This window comes from Lethenteron reissneri, chromosome 39, assembly GCF_015708825.2.
Source record: "Lethenteron reissneri isolate LAM-NWPU_2019-01 chromosome 39, ASM1570882v1, whole genome shotgun sequence".
In the NCBI taxonomy this organism is placed as follows: domain Eukaryota; kingdom Metazoa; phylum Chordata; class Hyperoartia; order Petromyzontiformes; family Petromyzontidae; genus Lethenteron; species Lethenteron reissneri.
The window spans coordinates 5051456-5076443 of NC_083817.1; the positions used below are offsets into that span (position 1 = coordinate 5051456).

The 24988-nt window shown below is 45.3% G+C and overlaps 1 protein-coding gene across 1 annotated transcript; it reads left to right on the top strand.

Moving 5' to 3' along the window:
* The first annotated feature begins 4281 nt into the window (after window positions 1-4281).
* Window positions 4282-24083, top strand: PPWD1 (peptidylprolyl isomerase domain and WD repeat containing 1). Its single transcript, XM_061567536.1, has 12 exons — window positions 4282-4593; window positions 7080-7182; window positions 8671-8774; window positions 9850-9970; window positions 12169-12355; window positions 12885-13145; window positions 13908-14098; window positions 16819-17008; window positions 17323-17504; window positions 18706-18787; window positions 20527-20709; window positions 21368-24083. Exons 1-12 carry the CDS (start codon window positions 4350-4352, stop codon window positions 21509-21511), a joined length of 1992 nt encoding a protein of 663 aa, XP_061423520.1. The 5' UTR covers window positions 4282-4349; the 3' UTR covers window positions 21512-24083.
* The last annotated feature ends 905 nt before the right edge of the window (window positions 24084-24988 follow it).

The following is a 24988-nucleotide window of genomic DNA, read 5'->3' on the forward strand; positions in this document are numbered from 1 at the left end:
CATTCGAGACCCAAACATCGCATCTCGTCGCTCTGACATTCCTTTCTCAAAGACACTGGTGTCACCACCGTGAACCACATAACATCACCAGGCCAATGTGCGCATCTCCACACACGGTACATTCAAGACAAGGCACAGTACAGCAGTGCGATTGTGGTCATGCAAACCCAAAGCATGGGCCATATAAAGTAAACAAAGCGTGCTCTGTTCTCCTTCAACAAAGTAATAACAATATGACGTCCACGAACTCTCTTCTGAATCTCTCTCGTGGCTAGCAGATCTCGACTTCATTTACCTCTTGAACACACACATATATATAACAGTGCCTGATGACGGAGACTTGTGTTGCCTCCGAAACGTGATTTATTATTTTATTTTATTTCCATTATTACTTTGATTAACTTATTTATTTTTTACCTACGTGACTTTATCGAAATAACCTAAGAGTATGAATCATTGCAGTAACGAAAGCTTCAAATCTAGAATTTATATAACAGGTTGGTGTGCCTATTGACTCTAGATTTGAAGCTTTCGTGACTGCAAGGAATCATATTCTCAGGTTTTTCGGTAAAGTCACGTAGGTAAAAAATCTAAACCAATAAAAGTAAAATAAAATAATAAAATAAAATATTTTACTTTCATTGTTTTAGATTTTTTACCTACGTGACTTTACCGAAAAACCTGAGAATATGTACCTATTGACGCTGTTAACTTATCCACTACTGGATGAGGGCTTTCTCATGCCGAGCGTGGTCATGGGAGTAACGTGACCATACTTCATCAAAATTGTCCAGTTGCAGTGGGGGGCAGCGTAGATGTGGCAATCATAAAAGTTCTGTACAACAATTGGATGCATCTATGTTGAACTTCTTTCGCACCGTACGTAGCCAACCGTGCCAATCGGAGGTGCATTGAGGTTTAGAGGGGGGTGGTCGGAATCGATGTAATTTCTGAAACAAAACAGAAAATATATTCTGAATAGTTCTATATTAAATTTGTATCAAGGTCATTTTAAGCTATCCGTGGCTTTCATTCTTGGCATCACTAAACACAGGACCAATAATACAAAAATGATAGCTGTTTTAGACGATGAATCTCAGTCTAGTTCCTTATTAGCCAGTCATTACGGTGGTGGTGGTGACAGTACACAGTTCTGCAGTTAATAGCGTGTGGTCATGGTTGGCTCATGCCCCCTAGCGTTTGTCTTTAACATTCCAGCAGCTTATCTTGATTGTTTTCATGGACTTAACTTAAAAGACATCAATATTTTATCCAGGGTCTATCTCCCGGTGGATGAAGACCTCCCCTCGTCATTGTTCTCTCTCACAGTGCTGCCATACCACAAATTAATCTCATTATTGCACATGAGCCGATGTAACTGATCCATCAACACGCTGGGTTGACCCCTCGGACGCTCCTGCTATTGTGGAGTGACTCATGCAGCCAGCTATGGCTGCAGGGTTTGGTGGTGGTACATGTTGTTTATGTCGTTTATTGTGAATATTCGGTCACAGTTCCTGTGATCACTGTTACATTGCTTTTATGGCTTTATTTTGGTGATTTCGAAAAGTGTTTTGGTTTTGGTCATGTTTGCTTGTTGTAGTACGGAGTTAGACTGATGACCTTAATCTAAGTTGTCTTGTGGTTGTTGTTGTTTGACTTGCATCCCACTGGGATTTTGCACACAGCGTTGGTGTACGGTGCTTTTTATGCAATATTTTGCTGTCTTTTCTTGGATTTTCAGTTTGCACATAGTCACATATTCACTTTAAGATGTTTTCTTGTTCATGTTTTTGTTTTTTTGTTTGTTGCGGTTGCACCCGATTCAAGAGCCGAATGGCTCACAGGGCTATACCAAATAAATAAAACTGAAACCTCTCGGACGCAGTCTCTCCTCTTAATTTGGTTGCCATTTATCACTCGTATTGTCCATCCTCCCTTCAAACAATGTTTGTGTCCCGCCAAAGTGCATCTAATAATAGTACACTCTATTTAACCAGCACACACCCTTGAGATTTCGCATCTCATTTCCAAATTGAGTCCCTGGCAAGATATCCGGAGGCATGTTAATTCTTAGTAACATGTAAACAATACAAAATCAATGAATATTGCATCATTTAGTAGCATATCTTTTAAACTGCATATATGTTAGAGATATATCTAGCATTTGTGCAATTACTGAATATTAATATCCTTTAAATCGAGCCCATCGAGGGTTTATTTTTCAATGTTGGAAAATCTAGATGTATTAACGTGGAAAATGTTTAACATTTGTTTAACATTTAAACAGAATATACAATAATATTCCAAAGCTGACGACACCTTCTGTTTCTTAAGTCGAGAGCTGTGGCCACCTGAGTTCGATACCAGGCCATGAATTACAGCATAAGCGCCAATACAATCACGGCAATTTCCATCAGAACCTGAACAGGGCATCACATAGGTAGGTTCATCCTAGAAATAGGACTCATAAGGGGCCGTCCATAAATGACGTCACGCGATTTTGGACGAATTTTTTACCCCCCCCCCCCTTCGTCACACAGTCAGACCCCCCTCAAATATGACGTCACAAAGCTCTGCCCCCCCCAAAAAAATAAAACATGCTTCAAATCGCTTAACACTATTGTCATTGTAGTGCGTATTTAATGTGGCGCTGCACTCTGATGTCGTAGGAGAAAACTTTTATTAAAAAGTATATTTAATTAAGTAGAACGTGTTGTCTATATTTATTTAAAGTTGCGCATTTTGATGTGACGTCACATTTCTCACCCTCCCCCCCATCGTCACTAATGTCTGACCCCCCCCCAAATAGGTGCGTGACGTCATTTATGGACGGCCCCTAAGATGGAGAGAACAAAAATAAATATATCAAGTGTTTGGCAAGTCCTCTTACAAATAGTAGTATTCTGTATCCAGTTCGATTTCAGTACAGCACGAAAGTCTATAACGACGTTACTTATACATCAGCCACGCACGCGAGTTAATTTCATCGCTCCATCTCCACGGTGGAGGTACCTCTCACCCGGTATAGTTGAGACATTCCAACGTTGGGATAACGTTGGAATGTGGCTGGGCTAACGTTGAATCAACGTTGGCCCAACGTTCAATTTGTTCACTGGGTCGGACGCGGTTTTATTCCTTGGCTGCCACTCCGTCATTAATCTTGACCAAATTTTTATTTAAAGCTTTCGTGACTGCAGGGGTTCATATTCTTGGTTCTTTCGGTAAAGTCACGTAGAAGGGAAAAAATAAAATAATATGAACATAAAAAAAAAATTATCACGGCGTTTCGACTGCAAAACAAGCAATCATCATCAGCAAAAACATTTTCTTGCTGTGGATTTCACACCTGATGATGAAAATCTTTTTTCAGATTTTCTTGCCGTGGATTTCACACCTGATGATGATTGCTTGTGTTGCAGTCGAAACGTCGTGATAATTTTAATTGTTTAAAATTTGTATTATTTTATTATTTCCCTTCTACGTGACTTTACCGAAAGAACCAAAAATATAATCTTGACCACTTAAGACGAAATGCTCATGACGGGTGACGTCACCTCTCTCACCCGGCAACGTTGGCACGACGTTGAGACGTTAACCCGACGTCGTGACGACGTTATCCCGACGTTGAGACAACGTTAACCCGACGTTGAGACAACGTTAACCCGACGTTGAGACAACGTTAACCCGACGTCGTGACGACGTTATCCCGACGTTGAGACAACGTTAACCCGACGTCGAGACAACGTTAACCCGACGTCGTGACAACGTTAACCCGACGTCGAGACAACGTTAACCCGACGTCGCGACAACGTTAGCCCGACGTCGAGACAACGTTAACCCGACGTTAAAACAACGTTAACCCGACGTCGAGACGTTAACCCGACGTCGTGACAACGTTAACCCGACGTCGAGACAACGTTAACCCGACGTTAAAACAACGTTGACCCGACGTCGTGACAACGTTAACTCGACGTCGTGACAACGTTAACCCGACGTCGAGACAACGTTAACCCGACGTCGAGACGTTAACCCGACGTCGTGACGACGTTAACCCGACGTCGTGACAACGTTAACCCGACGTCGAGACAACGTTAACCCGACATTGAGACATCGTTAGCCCGACGTCGAGACAACGTTAACCAGACGTCGAGACAACGTTAACCCGACGTCGAGACGTAAACCGGGTGGGCCGGCGACGTCGTCACCGCGACCCGGAGATGACGCGCGGCGCGAACCGAGGAACGGGCTCCACCTGGTGGCGGCACCCACCAACAACAACATCACTAGCACCACCACCATCATCACTAACACCATCATCATCGTCGTCACCGCCATCGTCTGCGAGCATGGCCTCGGATAGTTCGGAGACGAAGCGGACACGGGACGAGGAGGAGGACGAGAAAGAGAACGAGGAGGGGGAGAACAAGAATAAGAAGGCAAAGGAAGACGTCGAAGAGGAGAAAGAGGAGGGGAAAGATGGGAAGGAAGACGACAATGGTGGTGGTGGTGGTGGTGAGAAGGGGGAGGAGGAGGATGATGCCTGGGTCGGGCCCTTGCCATGCGAGGCTGTTACCGTCAGTAAGAAGAAAGGTAAGTGAGAGTCATCAAACACAACGGACATGGGTCTGGGATTCATCTGGGTTGACTCGGCATGAATGTTCATCGCGTCTCGTTCGTTGTGGTTGTTGTTGTTTCATTCGCAAGAGAAGCGGCGCAATGTGGTTTGTCTCGTGGTTTGATGCGTGTCGGAGCTCGGAGGAGAAAGCCGCTCGTGTTGTCTAGAGTCCCAACTCGATTTAATCTTTAAAAAATTGCGGGGATTCGTACGTGAAAGTACGATTCATTCTAATGGAAAAGTGCAGCGTTTAAAGACGCGTAAAACTTGATGCATCGCTCGCTCAGGCGTTGTGGGATTTCCCGCTCGACTGAAGTGCCTCCCCTGTCCCACTAGAGGGGGTTTATAGTACACAGTGAAGTACTGTACATGTAGTCCCCGAGTTACGACGGAACTCCCCGAGTTACGACGAAACTCACCGAGTTACGAAGATAGTCCCCGAGTTGCGCTGGTAGTCCCCGAGTTGCGCTGGTAGTCCCCGAGTTGCGCTGGTAGTCTCCGAGTTACGACGGTAGTCCCCGAGTTACGACAGTAGTCCCCGAGTTACGACGGTAATCCCGAGTCACTCGTTTAGTCCCCGAGTTACGGTGGTAGTCCCCGAGTTACGATGGTAGTCCCCGAGTTACGATGGTCCGACTTACGATATTTCGATCTTACGATGGCGATAGCGATGCGATAAAATTGCCATCAACAACCTTAACATCGTTCAAGTGTGCACAGTACAATATGATACGTTACAATGCGTTCAATGTATGTTAAAAGTTTTTTTTAATATATAGCAGATAGGATTGTTTCCTGAAAAAACTTTCGATTAAATTGCAGTTCATATAGGTGGGCTAATAATTTACTTTTTTTTTACTTAACATTTTACTGTGCAATACAGTATTGTAATTAATAAATACATACGGTATATAGTTTATACAGTACGGTACTGTAAATTGCTCTGTTTTGCTAAATTATCACAATTCTTTAAGACTCCTGAGTAGGCTAGGCCATCTTCGACTTACGATGGGGTCGTCGTAACGCATCTCTATCGTAAATAGAGGACTACCTGTAATGTGTTTTTTTGTTATTCATTAAACGTGTTCCTTCGGCATCGATTTAGATGGCAAACTCAAACTATTGCTTCAGGACAAGTGCCGGATTAAGCTAGTGCGGGGCCTGTAGCATATGTTATAAAGGGGCCCTAAATAAATAAATAAACATTAAAACACAAAAATTTTACTTGCATAGTAAAGTAATTGTATTTTTTTAATTTTCCATACAGCCAGATAAAACGACAAATCGCTACCCTTAAACACCCAGTCGTTCATAAAAGTTGAAGGCGGTATAGGGGCCGTCCATAAATGACGTCACGCGATTTTGGACGATTTTTGAACCCACCCCCTCGTCACACAGTCAGACCCCCCTCAAATATGACGTCACAGACCCCCCTCAAATATGACGTCACAGACCCCCCTCAAATATGACGTCACAAAGCTCTGCCCCCCCCCCCCAAAAAAAAAACATGCTTCAAATCTCTTGAAACTATTGTCATTGTAGTGCGTATTTAATGTGGCGCTGCACTCTGATGTTGTAGGAGAAAACATTCATTAAAAAGTATTTAATTAAGTAGAACGTGTTATCGATAATTTTTTAAGTTGCACATTTTTACATGACGTCACATTTCTCAAACCCCCCCGCCCTCGTCACAAATGTCTGACCCCCCCCCCTAGGTGCGTGACGTCATTTATGGACGGCCCCATAGTACCATAGTAATAGAGCAAGTGCAGAATCACTGAACCGGCATTGATAGCTTGAAAGCATTTAGCGCGGAGCCCTTGAAAGTGCGAGGCCCGTAGCTACATATGTAGCTGCTTTTGCTACGAGGATAATCCGGCACTGTTCAGGACCATATAACATCTCGCAACTATATTGTGTCGGCCTGCGTGGTCTGCCTTGCAGTTGTATGTTTCACGGGTGTTGACTTCCTACAAAGTGGTTCCAATTTTAATTACTCCGCAACGGGCTGAGCATAACAACATCAATGCAGGGTTGAGCCTGGTTAGTACGTGGATGGGCGACTTCCTGGGAATCACCGGGCGTTTGTAGGCAGGGGTTACGAGAGGTACCAACCATGGATTCTTAAATCGATCTTTGTGGAGGTTTTGACTGTTACCACTTCAAAAATGCATCGTGGGCTATTTTCATCCCACGTAAAGCCAAAATACTCACGAACGGAATTGGCCAAACATCCCCAGGCAGGACCCTCTTGAAAAAATATTTTGAGGCTGGGCATGTCACATTATTACGTTGTCTCCATGTATGTGCGTGTGTTGGGTGTCTCTGTGTATATCGTGTGTCGTTGCCGGCCTTCACAGATGCTCGCATAACAACATCTTGCCCCAAAAATCCTGTTTTTTTTTCGTTTTTTAAACGCCTGTACGGGGCACATCTTTGTCTTTTGCATATCGTGCGTCAGTGCTGGAATTCGAGCGGGTGTTTCTCGACAACCTACCGTGTGCCGCCATGTACGAGCGCAGCTACATGCACCGCGACACCATCACGCACGTGGCCGTCAGCAAGTGAGCTTTCTTCCCATTGATCGTTCACTGCCAGTTCCATTGTCGTCATACCTGTTGTCAACACCCTTATCAGTGTGTTAAGATGTTCAAACACCAAATAGAAAGCTTTTGCAAGGAATCAAATTCGCATTAACCACACGCACTTGTAGTGAACATGCACACAGACATGCTCTGATAATGTGGCATTGTCTTTGAAACGGATTGGCCTACACCAGAGACCGCCTTCTTTATGGCCTAGTCTCACCAGTGTCAGACTAGACGAACAGTACAAAGACAATTCCACTATGAGAGCATTTATAGCTTGGGATGAGCAGCTACAAAATGTGAAATTTTTGTGCCTACCTTATTACAGACCAATTTAGACCTTATTGGTCACCATGTGGCCTTATAAATCTAAACGTTCATCCTGCAAAGTGCTATCACAAGAGGGAAACACAAACAAATAGATGAAACATGGTTTTTTTGCCCATATTGAAACGGCTGTACGCCGTTTGGACTTGAACACTCAATTTCCCTGTACAAGAATCCGGGTAAACCGAATGGGTTGATGGGTATGAATGCCTGTTGGGCACCTGCCCTCCGCTATCCAGCATAAATTGTCCCACCCCATCGCAACCGATTGCTTTTTTTATCATTTTGTTTACATCCGCAGCACTTCCTTGCTAAGTTCCATTTTGATGTTCCAAGTCGCTTACCTTAGACTTCTGCATGCACCTGTCTTCAGCTGACGTATGAAGGGTCGGATTTATATAGCTTTATGTAGCTTCTTAAATGTGACCCCATCTCAAGACGCTGGTGTGCAGAAACAAGCTTTTTAAACCGCTTCGTGAAAGTCCATCTCTGACTTTTACACAAGTAACAGAGACTTTACACTGGAGTACCTTTGTGATGTTGGAGCTTGTTGACATGTATAATTTTAATTAATACAAACAAATTCTTCAGTTTGGCTTGTACACCACTGCAATCACTCAATAATTTTTTTTTACAATGACAACTGGATGAACAGCCCTGTCCTTAAGTCAGTTCTTTGTAAAAAATATATATATAATTTAAAATAAATGTCTTATGGGGGCTATCATCTGGTTATATTAAGATCTCTGTGCAATATAGGTTTGGCACCAGCTCATTGTCAAGTCGTTAGAATGCGTGGAAATGTGTGTACTATGGAGTAAGAGAAGCGATGGCATAGTGGTTAGTGCACTGAGTTTGAGTCCCCGCTATGACTAACATCAGCGGCAAGTGATATTTGAAAATCGTCTGGGCATCCCCAAGTCGATGTAGCCTTAAAATAGTATCTGGTGCGATGTGTAAACATCAACACCTTGGACACACAAAGGTGGCTCTGCGGGTTCTGGAAACACCACCCCTTCGTGCACTGCTTTTCCATTCATAAGTGTTCGTTAAAGCACTTTACTCAACAGTGTATGTTGGCTATATTGTGCGATCTTTGTACTAAGGAGTACATGACTGCTCGTGTGTGCGATTTAGGACGGATTTCCTCATCACAGCCAGCCAGGATGGACACGTGAAGTTCTGGAAAAAGAATGAAGGCGTCGGAATAGAGTTTGCGAAACACTTCCGCAGTCACTTGGGTACAATCGCCAATACCACCACATCACCATTACTACAGCAATAACATAATGGGGCTTTTTATTACACGCTTTTATTTAACTCACTTCGTCTGTTGTATCCTAAAATAAGTAAACCCGTAAAAACAACGTTTTTCACTCTAAATCCTTTATATGCGTGGCGGCTAGAGTCCTCTCGTCCTCTGGCTTGAGATGGCTGCCACCTATAGGTCAGATGATTGTCTGCAGTATTAAACAATTGGTAATTAAATATAATATTTTTATCCTATAAAGTGTAAAATTTTGGAAAAAAAATTTCACGAACATTAATTGTCACGCACAACGAGTCTGTGTGGAAAATGTCAACTCGATTGGATCATGGGAAGTGGGTTAAAAAACGACCGAAAGATTTACACGGTCGTAAGCAAGCAAGCAAGCACGCAAGCAAGCAAGCGAACTTAATATAAAGGATTTAAAAATAAATCTTGTAACTCAATTTTTGCACACTTCCCAATGTGCTATCGACTGCAAACTTCGTATAGGTGTGTCATACTGATGACAACACGATATTCTATCATAAAAAAATCCAAAACATATATTTAACAAAATTTTACACGATTTTATTTAATTTACTGTATGTGTTGTCGTATCCAAAAATCTTGTAACTCAATTTCAACCGTATTCCCAATGTCGTCTCGACTGCAAACTTGGTATAGGTATGTCATACTGATGACAATACTATATTCTAGCATTGAAAATTAAAAATAAATATCTTTGTTTAATCTTTTTTATGGCTCTAATTGTCGACGCTCAACTCACGTTGCCTGTAAATCACCACGGTCCCTTACATCACGGCAAGCCTCGGGGAGCCACGCCGAGGGGCAGGGGATGTGTAACGAGGGGAGGGGCGATGGGGGAAGGGGGCAGGGGGAGGGGCAGCTCGGACAGTACATTTCATTAAAGCGTGTTTTGAAAAAAAGTATTTTTTTATATTTTATTCATCAGAGTGCCAGAAGTAACCACCACATAATAACCATCACCTTCCACGCCTGCATAGGTTTCCTCATGCCTGTGTGCGTGCACGTGTGACATCCCCTAGGTGCGATCGAGGACATCTCTGTGAGCTCAGAGGGTGCACTGTTCTGCTCAGTGGGCGATGATCAGGCCATGAAGGTGTTTGACGTTGTAAACTTCGACATGATCAACATGCTGAAGCTTGGGTGAGTCTGCACTGCAGCAGAGCAGCAGTGCACGGTCACACATCGGTGAATTAGATGCATTAATGAAAATCGATTATTGTTTAGGCCCGTGATACATTTCGAATTGTGCATGTAAGAAAATCAATTATTGTCAATTTATACTAATTGTGTGCTAATTATATGGCAGTGTTACCCTAAGGCACGTGGCAGACAACCCATAGATAAAACCAAGTGTCAATACAGTCGAGGTGGTAAAATGTGACCAAAAAACAATGCGTTCAATCACAAAACGAAATTGTGACTCAAGTGTTAGATAATTGTCACATGCCTAGGTCCATGTTTTATAACAGGGATGGCCGAAACATCACGAGCCCTATGCAGCTCCCAGGCAGTTCGTCTGGCTCCCTACACATATAATTGTTTTCTTTCTCACGTAACATTTTTGAAAGAAAAGAAATCTGCAGAAGTGGGAGTTGCCTGGTTTAATCAAAGGCATCTGAAATCCAGATTTGAACCCAGAATCTCAACGGTGCCAGCTCAAGTGCTCTGACCCCTGAGTGACCCAACCACTTCAGTGTTTTTAAGGAGATTTCATGGACACTTAAAGAAATCAGCTTAATGTTCCAAGTGTGAACCACGTAGAATTACAGTGGTGAGTAAGGGTGTAGAAATGAAATGGTTTGTGGGTCTAATTATTAATGTTCTTTTTGCATATGTGAATGCAATGCTCACTTGTTTTTATGGCCAAGTTGTGTGCATGAGTCATCGCGTTGTGTGCAGCGAGCCAATCTACTAATGGACGTCATTAATTATGTCCAAATGGTATTTATTTTCTAGAACGTCTGGTAGAGGCTTTGTAAAGGCCACTATGTAAATGTTCCCTATTAATAATCTCAGCATACGTAATAAATCATGGTTCTGAAGCTCGACAAAAGTTTATTTTATTACTATAGCGTTTGCACATCATAGTTGTAAATGAGTACAGAGGTATTTATAATCAGGTGTTATAAAATGTTTGATTTCAAAAGAGTGCAACTATTTACACAAAATATATTTCAGAAATACCATGAACCTTGATGTGCAAATTTATCAAATCCTTTCATATTTTAATAGGAAACGATTGAAAATAATTTTAAAAAATCATTATCTCCATTTGGCCGGATGGCTCGGTGATCAGAACTTGCAACTGTCTAAATAGATTGGGTTCTCAAAGTATTGCAAGTTGATGAGCTCAGGCCAGTCAACGATGACTGCACCCAAAAAATATCACGTTTAATTTGCTTTTGCACTTAGAATAATTCCAGCTCTGAGACTTAACATGTTTGGTTTTGACGGTCATGTGACAAACATCACTCGGTCGTAGGGCAAATGATGCAATCGGAATACATTTTTATAAAGATTTACAAAAACCTATCCGATCGTGTCCTTGCTGAAACATTGGGCAGCATTCATATCAATCAGCCACCCGGAGTTCGTGGTGGATATTCCACCTTCCTACGGAGGCCAAGTCTATCCATGGTTCAGACTGTCTGTTGGCATCCCTCAATGTGCACCTAATTTATCAACCTCAAATGAAACTAATTGGATTGCTTTATTCGACCCCAATCTTGATTTGAACACATGGCCTTGTCATTATAAGTACTCTGCCAAAGCACCACTAAGCCAGATAGATCTCCTCGTTTCAACGTTGACGTTGGTGGGGGGAAGGGGCACACTCCTGGCGTTTTTTCTTTCACTGTTTATTTACTTATTGTTTTCTTTATTACCTACCTTTCTTATGCTATTCGTTGCGCGCGGCTGGGCTTTATTTTGCGCGCGGGGTTGAAATTTACTTTGCTCAGTCTGTGTCAGCCGCTGAGGTCGTGACGGGTTTCTTTTTTCATTCCCGTTGCTCCGTGCCCCCTGTACCGTTCGCGTTCTGCTGTAATGTGCACTGATGCCTACTCTATTGAGGGCAATATTGGCACGTAAAATAAAGAGTGATTGATGGTTTCTTGCTGTAAGTAATGCATCGTTCTCACAGTAGCATCCTGACAACTGCCTGCCATTGGTCGGATCTGTTCACACGTTGTTTATTTGTCCTTTCTCATTCACTGCATGCTTAACGGATGTATTTGAAAACTACAAAGAATGTGTACAATATTATCCTATTCTTCAGCGCCTCCTTTCGCCACGTGGTTGCCCCGTGGCCCTGTCGTCCCTCGCACTTCTCTCCGCAGCTACCAACCCGGCTGCTGCGAGTGGATCTACTCTCCGGGGGAGCCGGTGTGCGTGGTGGCGTGCAGCGAGAAGCTCACAGGACGCGTGCACGTCTACGACGGGCGGGGCTCCAGCACTCCCCTGAGGACCCTTGAGAAGCTGCACTCGTCGCCCGTGTGCCTGCTGTGCTTTAACCCCATCTACAAGGTTCGTCCGATGTCACGAGTCCGCCATGCGCCGTGGCGCACGAGTTCGTTTCTCTTGAAAAGGATGACCTTCGCCAGATAGTCATGCTTTGCCGGCTGTGAGCCATCCTGACTGGTTTTGGCTTTCGGCCAATTTTATTCCGGTTGTCCTATCACGGTCCTTTGCCTAAGATTTTGTCATTTGTCCCACCAATGTTGGCACTTACGTGAGTAAAATGTATTTTCGTGGGTTTTGTATGCTACATTACCTTCTGACACTTGCAATGGGCCCCTGCAGTGATAGAAGTGATTGTGCTTGTTTCCAGGATGAAAATGTCTCCTCCTAGCACCCGATTAGTGAGTGCAAGATGTTTGCAGTGACGGATGCATAAAGCTGGTGGGCCATTTAAAAGTGGCAATCCTGATGCGGCTATGGGTCCTGTGAAATAAAGTCGCGGGCAATAGTTTCCCTGTACCGCTGTGATAAAGCTTTGACTCTTCCTTCGCGGCATTGTCATCTTCACGATGGGCTGACGTCTTTTCGAGTCCAGGTGGTTGTGTCGGCCGACAAGACGGGCATGCTCGAGTACTGGACGGGGCCGCAGCTGGACTACGCCTTCCCACGCAACGTGGCGTGGCAGTACAAGACGGACACGGACCTCTACGAGTTTGCGCGCTGCCGCACCTGCCCGACGGCGCTGACTTTCTCTCCCGACGGCTCCCGCATCGCCACCATTGCGCTGGACCGCAAAGTGCGCATCTTCCAATTCCGTACGGGCAAACTCATCCGGGTCTTCGACGAGTCGCTTAAGGTGAGGCCGTTCAAATGCCAAGAGGACCTTCAACTGTGTGTGTGTATGTATCGCGGTTGGGGTTCATAATGACCACGTCGCAGATACAAAGTTGTGCTGGTGAAAGGCTGGGTTTGAACTCGAGCCGCCTTCTGCTCATGATTAAATGTGGTTCATATTAATTTCTTGTCTCTTTCCCCGGTTTTATATCATTTGCGCTCTCGGTGTGTTCTCATGAGACAAAGAAACAATTCGTATCGCTCTCGCACAGCAGTGTGTTAGTGAATTTCCCATAGAATTTGATGTCGCAGAACTTTTGATGGCCTTTATCTAGTAGACATAGGGCACTACTTTCCCCCCTGCCTCGCTTCTGAGAGTGACCTTCGCCACGTGATAGTCAAGCGTGTATTTTCTGTTTTGTTCGTCAATAGAAATACAAAAACAAAAACTTTTTCTGCACGAATGCAATGCTTGGGCCTGCTTCCCTCTCACCAACATGTTTTTTTCGGATGACAATTCCGAATTCTACATGTGACTAAGACGCTTGCAGGGTCCCAATAAGTATAGTTTGTGCGCCGTTTCAATGTGGTAGATCTTGTGTTTGTGGTTCAGTATGAAATTAAGTCCCTGGCTGTATCTAGCCCACAACTTGTAGGTTTTCCTCGCCCTGCTGTAGTCCACACGTCTCGCTTGACAAATAACAATGCTGGGTGTGTGCCAAATTGCCGTCGCGATTGGCCGCACTTCACCTGCAATTGATTCCCTTTTCCCCACCCTCAACAGATGTTCACAGAGCTCCAGCAGATGAAGCAGCAGCTGCCAGACATGGAATTTGGGCGGCGCATGGCCAGCGAGCGTGAGCTGGACAAAGTGGAAGCCGCTCGATTTGCCAACATCGTGTTTGACGAGACGGGGCACTTTGTGCTCTATGGCACCATGCTCGGAATCAAGGTCATCAACATCGAGACAAATCGGTAGGACTTAACGGAGACAGTTGACGACACACCTGTTCATTTTTGTTGCAAATTTTCCCAGTTTTTTGTTCTTTTTAAGGCACCGCAGCGAAAGTGTGATCTCTGTTAATCTCACTGCCTTCTCTGGAGAATGGTGATTTTCTGTAACATGAGCCGCTCATATATGTTTTGTTTTATAGGGGCAGTGTTAGTGATGTATGTGGTGTGGGGTTTTTTGGGTATATATAAAATTCTAGATTTGAAGCTTTCTCTGGTTTTTTTGTTAAAGTCACGTAGGTAAAAAATAAAATAAAATCAATGAAAACCACTAAATTAAATCACGACGTTTCAGGCGCAACACAAGCGTCTATCATCAGGTGGGAAAGCATGGCCTACTGCTGATGCAGACTGCAGACTGCATCAGCAGTAGGCCATAGCAGCAGGCCAATCTTTCCCAACTGATGACGGACGCTTGTGTTGCGCCCGAAACGTCGTGATTTAATTTAGTGGTTTTCATTTATTTTATTTTTTACCTACGTGACTTTACCGAAAAAACCAAGGAGTATATATTAAATGTCATTCTGCATTACAGAGGGATGCATTTTTGTCTTTATCATTAAAATCTGTTAAATCACATGTAGCCGGGTAAGTGTTTCGTTAGAGTGCCCATGGGAAGCAGATTCATTTTGAGATATGTAGCATAGAACGACTGCGGAGATCCCTTCAGAGTGACCGATTCTTCCCACACACGAGCGCAGCAAGTTCCTGCATGCTGTGCTACAGGGAAATGTTGCTCACATGGTAGTCGCACCAATATTTTTCATTCTCAGAGATGGAATTGGCCACATTAGGTGATCAACCAAATTTTTAAATGACTTGTGTTATTTTGGGGGGCAGTCTTTATAAATAGAATACACGCTACAGCCCTTTGTCAATCCACTACTAGATTAAGGTCTTCCCACAACTCTTGTTACAGTTGAGACCCCATTTAGCGGATAAGCATTGGCATTTACTTAACGCTTAATGCAACTTCTTAAGTGCTTAATCATGGGCGGCTGTAATCCCCAATCACATCGCAGGAGTGTCAGGAGTGTCGGCTGAGTGCTGTCTTACCCCTGAGCCGTGCAGCAGCAAAAGTTAGTTATGTAAACGTACAGAAATAAAAAAAAAAACTACTCGATACATTCATCATGAACACTGCCTTATCACAGAAAAATTATTGGCTCATGTTTCAGATAACGTTGTTCAGAGTAGAGGGTACAGAGGCAAGTGAAATGTAAACATTTGTGAATTAATATAGTTAACCTAGTCTGTTGCCCCACGCAATGTTGGTTATTTGACCATACTTCACCATGCCGGTTCGTACAAGTTTGTGAAGGAGGCAGGGGCCAGATTTGGTTCAAATATCACCCACCGCTGATCTTAGCCTTGGCCGGAAATTGAACGCTTGATTGCTGGGGTCAGTAATACTAATCATTGGGCCACCAAATTCCCCCTTTGAATTGATATTTGAACATTTTTACATTAATAAATATACACGTATCAGCTATCCTTTTCCATTCAATATTCCATAATGGAAAAAACCGACTCCTCGTGCATTAATTTAAAAACGTTTAATTGTCTGCTCTATTCAAAGTCCACAGTATCTTTTTGAGGGACAAAGGAAGGTGGATGTGTTCTGTGTGAAATGATTATTTCATCATGCACAAGATGAAGAGTTATTCCGGGAGGGGATTAAATCCTTGGAACATTGCTGACGGACCTTGTCCATCGGAACTTCAAGAGAATTACGTAGAAAATAACAGTTTCATCGCGGTCATTCATTGCATTAAGGTCAGCCAAGGGACTTTAAATGATGATCATCGTAGTCCCTTGTGATTTATCCCCCCCTCTGTGATGGTCTCCCCATCCCGTCGCCATCCCTGAGTGCTGCAATGCTGCAATCCGTCAGACCCTTGCACAAGCATTCAAGAAATGCATTTATTTTGTTAAACCAGGTGGGAACTCAAGAGACCAGGATATAGAGTCTCATGTGCTGAAGTGACCTTGGTTATCAACATTAATAATGCAATAACATTTAAAAAATGAAGCAAATAGACATCTTTGCCAAAAAAGAACGCAATCTCATAGCAGCAGCAGCACCACCTCTGGTGGTCAAATCCAGAAGGGTTCCTTTTCACACCCAGTGATTCTAACCAGCTGATTCTTCACATTGCAACTGATGCCAGCGGCGGGACAGATCCACAGCGACTGGGACTGGGGGCCATAGTTTAGATGTGCCAGACTTTCATGGTGGGACTATACCGTGCTGGTCGGTGTGCATAGGCATGCAACGATTCGTCGTTTAAGTTCCTTCTCTACACTCAGCAGTATGTGCATCAAATCATGCCGGCAAGAATCAATCGTTTTAATTTCGAATGTGATACGTCTAAATCGGTTCATGTGACCCCTGCGGCTAAATAGAGGCACTAAGCTAACCACAGCAGTTATCAAAAGAATCAATTTCAGACCCGACATCCATGGGAGGTGAGGGGTGAAAATCGGGTGGGCGGTTCAGTATTTCGCTCAATTTCCACAATCGATGGGTGACCCCCTAAATTGTGTCCGTTGATGGGATTCTGCCCGAAAAACGTCGGTGGTGTTTCTTTATAACCCCCTCGTTGCGAGCACGATTATTTCATTATTGTTTTTTTTGTACGTGACGCAAATTTCAAAATGGGTGGTGCGATGGCCGGGGGCAGGTGCGTGCGGATCCTGGGCAAGCAGGAGAACTCGCGGCCGCTGCACGTGGCGCTGTTCCAGGGCGTGGCGCGCACCAAACACGCCGCCCTGACGGTGGAGATGAGGGCCTCCGACAACCCCGTGCTGATGAGCGTGCAGGGCGACCCCACGGTGTTCGCGTCCGCCTTCAAGAAGAACCGCTTCTACATGGTAGCCGCCGCGCACTCGCACACGCACCGGTCATGCGGCACGTGCACCTCACATTAGCACGGACGGCTACGTACGGTACGTACAGCCACGTGCTCCTGAATACAAATTCACACGACTGCACACCCGCGTATAGCTATACAACAACAAAGATACCCCGTCGTTTCGCCTTAACAGACTGTTGGAGAAAGTGCCGTTAGCGAGCACCTATGAAACACCATCGACTCGTGCCGACGACATCGCCATCGCGCGCGTGCGTTCACGCTCGGGCACGCACGTGTGTGCGTGCGCGTCCCTTCCTCCCCTGCGCCCCGCAGTTCACGCGGCGCGAGCCCGAAGACGCCAAGAGCCCCGAGTCGGACCGTGACGTCCTGAACGAGAAGCCGAGCAAGGAGGAGGTGATGGCGGCAACGCAGTCGGAGGGCGCCAAGCGCGTGTCGGACTGCGCCATCATGCACACCACCTACGGCGACGTCACGCTCCGCCTCTACCCCTCCGAGTGAGCGAGCGTCACGGTGCTAGCGTCGCGCTTGAGGGGCTCTGAGCCAGAGGAGTGGCGGGGAGAGCACGGCGTGCGATGCCTGGCAATAGCGGGAAGGGGGACGGGAGGTTTGAGCGAGTTTTGTTAGGTGGCAGCGCATGCCTCTTGATACTACAGTGTGCGTGTCAACCGTCAAGCGGGACTCTATCTCTAACCGTAACCATATGAGCAAACTAGACGCTTGCCCTACCCTTAATCCTAACCACACTAGCCAATCAGACCTTACCACTGTCCCTAATCATGCAAGGCAACCAGGCAATAGCCCTGTCCCTTACTCCTACCACATTAGCAAGCTCGACCCGAGTCCTAACATTATAACCACACGAGCCAATTCGATTGTATCCCTTTCCATAACTACACTAAACAACCAGACACTAACCCTGCCCCGAATACTACCAAACGAGCCAGACAGCCCTCTTTTACTTTCCATCGCCATAGCCATGCTAGCCAACCACGTCCTAGCACTGGCCCTACCCGTGACCCTGATCCTAGCCTCGCCTCTGACGCTTTTGCCTGGTCCCCTATCTGAGTAACGGAATAAACTTCATTCCATAAAAGACGATAACGCTGAATAATTCATCCGTGTAGGTCGGTCAGGAACCTACTTGTTCTACTTTGATCTTCTAACAGCCACGTAGGCCCTGTTTCGGAGATCTTATGCAATCTTTCAAATGTGCACAATCTTAACAAAGCATGCCTTATTGCGCAGTGGTCGTTGCCAAGATCTCCCTGTGCCGCTGATGCGTAACACATCATATAACAGGAAGCCCCGGATGGCCTTTGTTAGCTTGTGCTGCAGTAGCTGAGCAATTGAAGGAGAGGATGGGTCCCGCCAGTGTGCCGTCTCTTCGCTGTCTAAACCAGAAGGCCCTGGAGATGTAGATCTATCTTATTGTTAGGTTTTTTCGGTAAAGTCACGTAGGTAATTTTTTTTTTTATTAATAAAAGTAAAATTAAAATAAATTAAAATCACGACGTTTCGGAGGCAACACAAGCCTCCGTCTTCAGGTGGAACCGTCACAGCACTTTTATTAATTTTTTTTTTTACCTACGTGACTTTACCGAAAAAACCTAAGAATATTAATCCTTGCAGTCACGAAAGCTTCAAATCTAGAATTAGATCTATCTTCCTGCGTGCGCGCGTTGCCACGTCTGCCAGGTGCCCCAAGGCTGTGGAGAATTTCTGCGTGCACAGCAAGAGCGGCTACTACAACGGGCACATTTTCCATCGCGTTATCAAGGTGGGTGTTGCATCCACCGCCGCCACTGTGTCTGTGCCTTGCGTGCGATTGGAGTGAGAACGTGAGTGTGTTTGTATTTGTTGGTGCACCGTCATCCAGCAGTGGATTGATCATGGACAATGATGACGTGGTTGTATGTAATGAGACTCATGAGCACCCTAATGTCACTCGTAGCACGCAACCTCGAATCATGATTATTATTCTGCTGCCCCACTGCCTGCAACTCCCCCTTCCTCTCTTCAAGTTTATTTTGTTTCTGTGCCCATTACTAACTGCCTCACTCTGCAAAATAAACATGCACACTGTTTGTGTCCAGCGTATTGAGAGATGGGTTGCTATATAAATCCACATTGTATTCTGTTTACTGTGGAATATTGGAGGGCAATTTGACGATGACTTTTTTTTTATGCATGTAGTGGTGCGTCGATGAAACGTCGCATTCTATTTTGGCGCACGACAATATGTTTCGGAGCTCGGTGCCAATGTCGAGGTCTGCTGTTCACGACGAGAAGGCTTTAGGAGAGAGAGTTTGTGTCGTTGTGCTGTTTCTCCTCCGTTGAAGCAGCGCAGGCCACGGTGGGCTTACTCTACGGTCCGTAGCTTGGGTTGCGCTGCCACAGTCAAATTGCTGTGGCTCGTGTCTTGAAATTTCAATTCACGAAGGAATCGTGACATTTAAAGTTCCCAATGCAAATGTTTTATCCCTTCCCTGCTGCCGATCACCCCCCCCCCCCACCACTTCCTTTAACAATCTGTCCTCGCTCTCTCTTTGGACAGATTGTAACTGCCGCCCCCCCTCCTCTCCCCCCTCCCCTTGGCTCTACCATCTGAAGGTTCGAGTGACAACAATTCTGCTCGCCTAATTATTCCTCCGTGGGTGCTCAAGCTGAACATGATGTTTCATTTTTTATTTTCTCTTGTTTTTTTTTTGGGGGGGGGGGGGGAATGTGTGTTTTTTTTAGTTTGTTTGTTTCATGATTATATTTAGGCATCATTATTTCATCTGTTTTTTTATATATATTATTAAAGCGATATTGCTTGAGGCATTTTAACAACAAAGGACGACTTTTTTAGAAAATAATGTGTTGTCCATTCAATTGACGCCTGTCAAGTGAATGGATAGCACAATTATACTTTGTCACGCTAAGCTATGAATCTCATTTGCGTGTTCGGGTGGGGACCAGTGGTGCAGTGATTTGCGCATTGTGCTATGAACCCCGCTACCTCTCATGAGCACGGTTGGCGACGTACGGTGAGAAATAAGTTGAACATAAATCTGTGACAAGCGGTATCAGAAATCATTCTTGGTGTAACCTCCGTCGACTCACCATTGAGCGAGTACCACGTGCGGTCTGTCAACATCAGCACTTGGGAGACAAAGACGAATGAGGTGGTGGTCCTGGCCACATCAACCTCTCGTACAGTACCGCCCTTCATAGGTGCTCACTAACAGGATAATCTTTATATTGGACTGTGGTCCTGCATACTGTATATGTGTACTGTGTGTGTGTTCTGTGTGTGTTTTGTGTGTATTTGTGCCATGTGTGTGTGTGTGTCCACTGGGTGTATACGCATATTCATCTGTGCACATGTGTATGTGCGTATCTCTGCGTGTGCGCGTTCTTGCGTGTACATGCTCATGCCTGCGCGCGTGTGTGTTTGCCGCACTGTTTACCGGGTGACCCACGTACATCTGTGCGCGTGCGCGCGTTTTACGGTGCTGGTTGGACCCTTTGCAGGGCTTCATGGTGCAGACGGGCGACCCGACGGGCACCGGCATGGGCGGAGAGAGCATCTGGGGCACCGAGTTTGAGGACGAGTTCCACCACACCCTGCGGCACGACCGCCCCTACACCCTGAGCCTGGCCAACGCCGGGCCGGCCACCAACGGCTCGCAGTTCTTCATCACCGTCGTGCCCACGGTTCGGACCGAATCTTGCCCTCGATTTGTACCGTCGGGTGTCGTGCCCCGAGATGGAGTATCAATTGGCATCTCTCGCAGAGAAGTGCAAAATTCGCTGTGTTAGAGAATGGTACACGGAACGCGGATATTCGCAGAGCTACAATACTTTTGAGATCCCTTTTAAAATAAACCCCTTATCCACACAATAGGCTGCGGCAGTTTCCCGCACGCCCAGTCAAAGAGAGTAACGCTCGATGCATGGCAGTCAAACCGATATATTTTATTAATCAAAGATGGAATTTAGCGACTGTTAAATTGCAATTATTGAGGCTGCGATTCGATTAAAGAATCGATCGTTTCTCTTTCGTGGTCTTAATTTTTATTTTGTATTTTTTTTCTGTCATTTACTGTTTGGACATTATTCTAAATGTAACAGTCCCAAAGTATTTGCATACAATTTACATAGATTATAAATAATTTATTCTCGTACGCACGATTGGACACATTTGTCATGAGCGGTATAATCAATTTTAATCAATGTAGCATTACACGTCTAATGCGTGTGCATCTGCAAGACAAGACTCATTTGTTTTTTAACCTTGCTCCTTTGACCTCATTTGTCTGTGTGTGTGCGCGCGCTGTGTCTGCGCATCATTATGCATCCCCCCTCGTTACAGCCGTGGTTGGACAACAAGCACACGGTGTTTGGGAGGGTCACCAAGGGCATGGAGGTCGTGCAGAAGATCTCCAACGTCAAGACCAACCCCAAGACGGACAAGCCGTACGAGGACGTCACCATCATCAGCATCTCCATCCGATAGCGCAGCAAGGGGTACGAGAGAAGGGAAAACCTTCTCTCTATCTCTGCACTTGGCCGTCCGCCTGGGATTGTAAAATATCGCCTCTCCTCATCGCAGAATGGACCAGACTGTGGTTTCTATTTTCTCTGTGTCTCGTGTGTTCGGCAGCGGTTTCACGTGGGATGCGTGAGAAAGCACCTCGAAATACCGATCTTAGATTAAGGTCAAGAGGTCGTCGGGGAAGCTGCTGTTGAAGCCACTTGCACCTTCTTTCCGCTTGATCTCGCAGTTTTTTTGGAACATCGACATCGGACATCCCCCTCCCTCTTACGGACTCGTCGACAAGCATCCAGCTCCGTGTGTTTCGCCTTGCCCTGCAGTTGGTTCTTAACAGTCGTCACTGTCGGTTGTACGATTCTACCGTGGTCACGGACCCCCTCCCCGCAGGTGTCATTCCTCCTCTGTCCTGCACATGTGTCCCACCCATCGCAGCCTCCACTTCCCCCCCATTGCGTCTTCAGTGCTATCCTGCCAAGTTCCATTCTGAGCTCGCAAGGTACTCCACCAAATTGCGAAATTGATCCTGCCATAAAGCACCGACGTTATAACGTCGCTTTCCAGTGCATAAAGAGCCAGACCTGAATCTCCATCAAAGCCAACGGTCCTGATTTTTTAAGCTTTGATGCTCGTAAGAACGCAGTGTTTGTACGGCTATGTGGGTGCATCAGCAGTTCGCCACAAGCAGCGGGGGAGATGTTTGGAAGCTAGCAGATTGCAGCTGGCTGCGCTGGAGTCCTCGGGGCCAGTGAAAGTTGGATACGATGGGAGTTTTACAGTGACCTTGTCGGGCCACCCGTCAAAATCTCGCCTTGCACGCACACACCTGCCCGATGCGCTTAATTCGACTAATGCAGCTCGCACGGCAACTATTAATCACTCGGCAAAAACGAAAGTGTTTGCGCACGCAAGTATGCCGTGCTCAGGAACACCCTTTTTGGCAAAACAGGATATAGGAAGTTGCAAAGTTCACTGCTGCGGGCCATTAGATATCCGCGGACCGAGTAACGCCGCGCTCGTTTTTCTACAAACAACAAAAACTTAATGCGTTCGTCAATAGCACCGCCCGAAAGAGGAAATGATAATAATAATAATAGGTGACGTTTTGGGCGATGAAAAAGGAGGGCATTTGCATGGGACGTTAGCTATATATTATTTTTTACAAATGTGTTAAGTTTTTGTCACTTGTGCAATCACTGCCAACAGCCTCGCAGTGTTTTTGTTTGGTCACCTTCCTTTGTGTTGAACATGGTAGTGAAAAATGAAAGTGCACAAACTTTTCGATTTAAAGCTTTCGTGACTGCAGGGATTCATCTTCTTGGTTCTTTCGGTAAAGTCACGTAGAATGGAAATAATAAAATAATAAAAATAAAGCATCATAAAATAATTCTCACGACGTTTCAGCCACAACGCAAGCAGCCGTCCTCAGGTGAAGAACAGGTCTGTCGAGAAGTCATTCAGACTCTTGTCTTCTTTTTAGTATTTTATTATTTCCATTCTACGTGACTTTACCGAAAGAACCAAGAAGAGTGCACAAACAGTTTATTTCTGTTCCGTTCGAATGAAGGCTGATTCCAGAAAACAAACAGCTTTTGCCTTGGCGCTACTAACCTAAGCAGTTTGTTTCCCACACTGTCCGACACAAGTTTTAAGCTTTGTTAATGAGAACATTTTTTAAAAATCACTTCCCGGTGGTTGTCGGGTGGCTCGGGTGAGAGAACGGAGGTCCATGGTTCGAATCTAAATTTCAGCCGCCTGTGATCAAACTTGGGTGTTTTAAGTGGAGTGAGTTGGACTCTGGTCGCCAACGCTTGCACGCAAAAAATGGATCGTGTTAAATGTTGTTTTTCACTTAATTTGGCTTATTCCCACTGCGAATTAATTGATTGTAACTGTCGTGCCATAAACGTTGAGTTTTATTGCCTGTGTAATGAACACTCGGAGGCCTCGAGGGACTTGACAATTCTGTGACTTCATCTTTCGGGGGCCTTGCTGTTGACACTGACGCTCTGCTGCTCGCTGCGGAGTTACAAATGGAAATTTTGTCTCATGACGCCAGTAAGACAGTTTGAATGTATTTGGAAAAATGCATCACTACGGTATGACAAAAATGTATCCGTCTGGTGCGGTGCAACAGTTTAACATCGCCCCATTGATGTGTTGCAATGTAAGGGAGTGATATGAAAGTGATGGTAACAAAGTTTCATTGTCACACTTGACTAAAACGTCAAGAGTCGTTGTCCTTAGCACGGCATCAAACTGAAGTTCGCCCGTGGCAGACACCTTGGGTACGCATCTGCAAAGACGTTTAAATTTGGAGTTGCGTTTCCCTAGCGCATATCGTCGGCGCTGCGTCGTGCCAAAGTGTGAAGAGAATGGCGTCTATAGCGAGGAGGTGCTTCCGAGGATGTCCGATGTCCTTCTGATAAAATTGCGTGCGTAGAACACGCCGCGTGCGTGCGAGCGTATTGATAGAGTGCCCTATCACGTGATTGTTTTTAACGGAAATAGATTTCTTTTTACGTATAAATACATTTTTTTTTCCACAAACGAAAGCGTCAATTGTGATTTATTTTTCGAAGGGCCAGATTTTGTTTTTAATTGCGTGCGCTTTGTCCCCGACGAGCCGCGCGTGCAGCCAGAAAAGAAATTGCTAAAATCCGCACAACGCCTGTTTTAATGTTGTCCACTCATGATGATCATCTATCACGACAGATGCGAGGCAGATGTTGACCCCCTGACCTCCTACACACCCCCCCTCTCCCTGCCCAAAACCCCAAACTCCCTCTGCATTCACAGTGGCTCACAGGCACAATGTTTTGCCTTGCCATATGCAGGAGGTGAATCCATTGTGTTATAAGATTTACAGACTTGCGTAGTGCGTCGATGCGTTTTCAGCTTGCGATGCGTGTATTTTTTACACGATGTCCGACGTTTCGCCCCACGTCTTGGGAGCTTATTCAGGCACCGAAGAAGGAATTTGGTTCCTGATTGAGGAAGCAGCCAGCACGTGGAGCGAAATGTCATGCATCGTGTCAAACAGCACGCGGTGCAAACCCAAAAACACAATCGAAACAAACCTACCCAGTAGATTGATAGAATTGTTTAATGGAACCAAGGTTGAGAGGTCATTCGTAATCGTGAATGTCTCCAGCTTGTGTTTGTTCTTTGATCCACGTGTTCCCTCTTCTGTCTCCCAGTCCAATTCCAAGCATGGCCTTCCTCGCTTATTTGCGGACTTATTAGCTGCTGCCGTACACAATCGATTTGAGACAATTCACCCAAATCAATCGAGCAGGTGATGATTTGTTTCAGGCCTACTCGCATAGTTCTCCCAAAAGGCAGCGCCGATTGGAATGTCCATAAACATGGCAAGCCTTGTCTTGAGTTTGTTGGGTATTGGATTGCAAGGCTGCTGTTGTGGGCAGCGGAGAGCAGTGC

Coding starts and splice junctions, on each gene's coding strand:
- PPWD1 (XM_061567536.1), top strand. CDS start 4,350: ATGGCCTCGGATAGTTCGGAGACGAAGCGGACACGGGACGAGGAGGAG. Junction 7,183..8,670: donor ACGCACGTGGCCGTCAGCAA/GTGAGCTTTCTT, acceptor TGTGCGATTTAG/GACGGATTTCCTCATCACAG. Junction 17,505..18,705: donor CTCCGCCTCTACCCCTCCGA/GTGAGCGAGCGT, acceptor CACGTCTGCCAG/GTGCCCCAAGGCTGTGGAGA.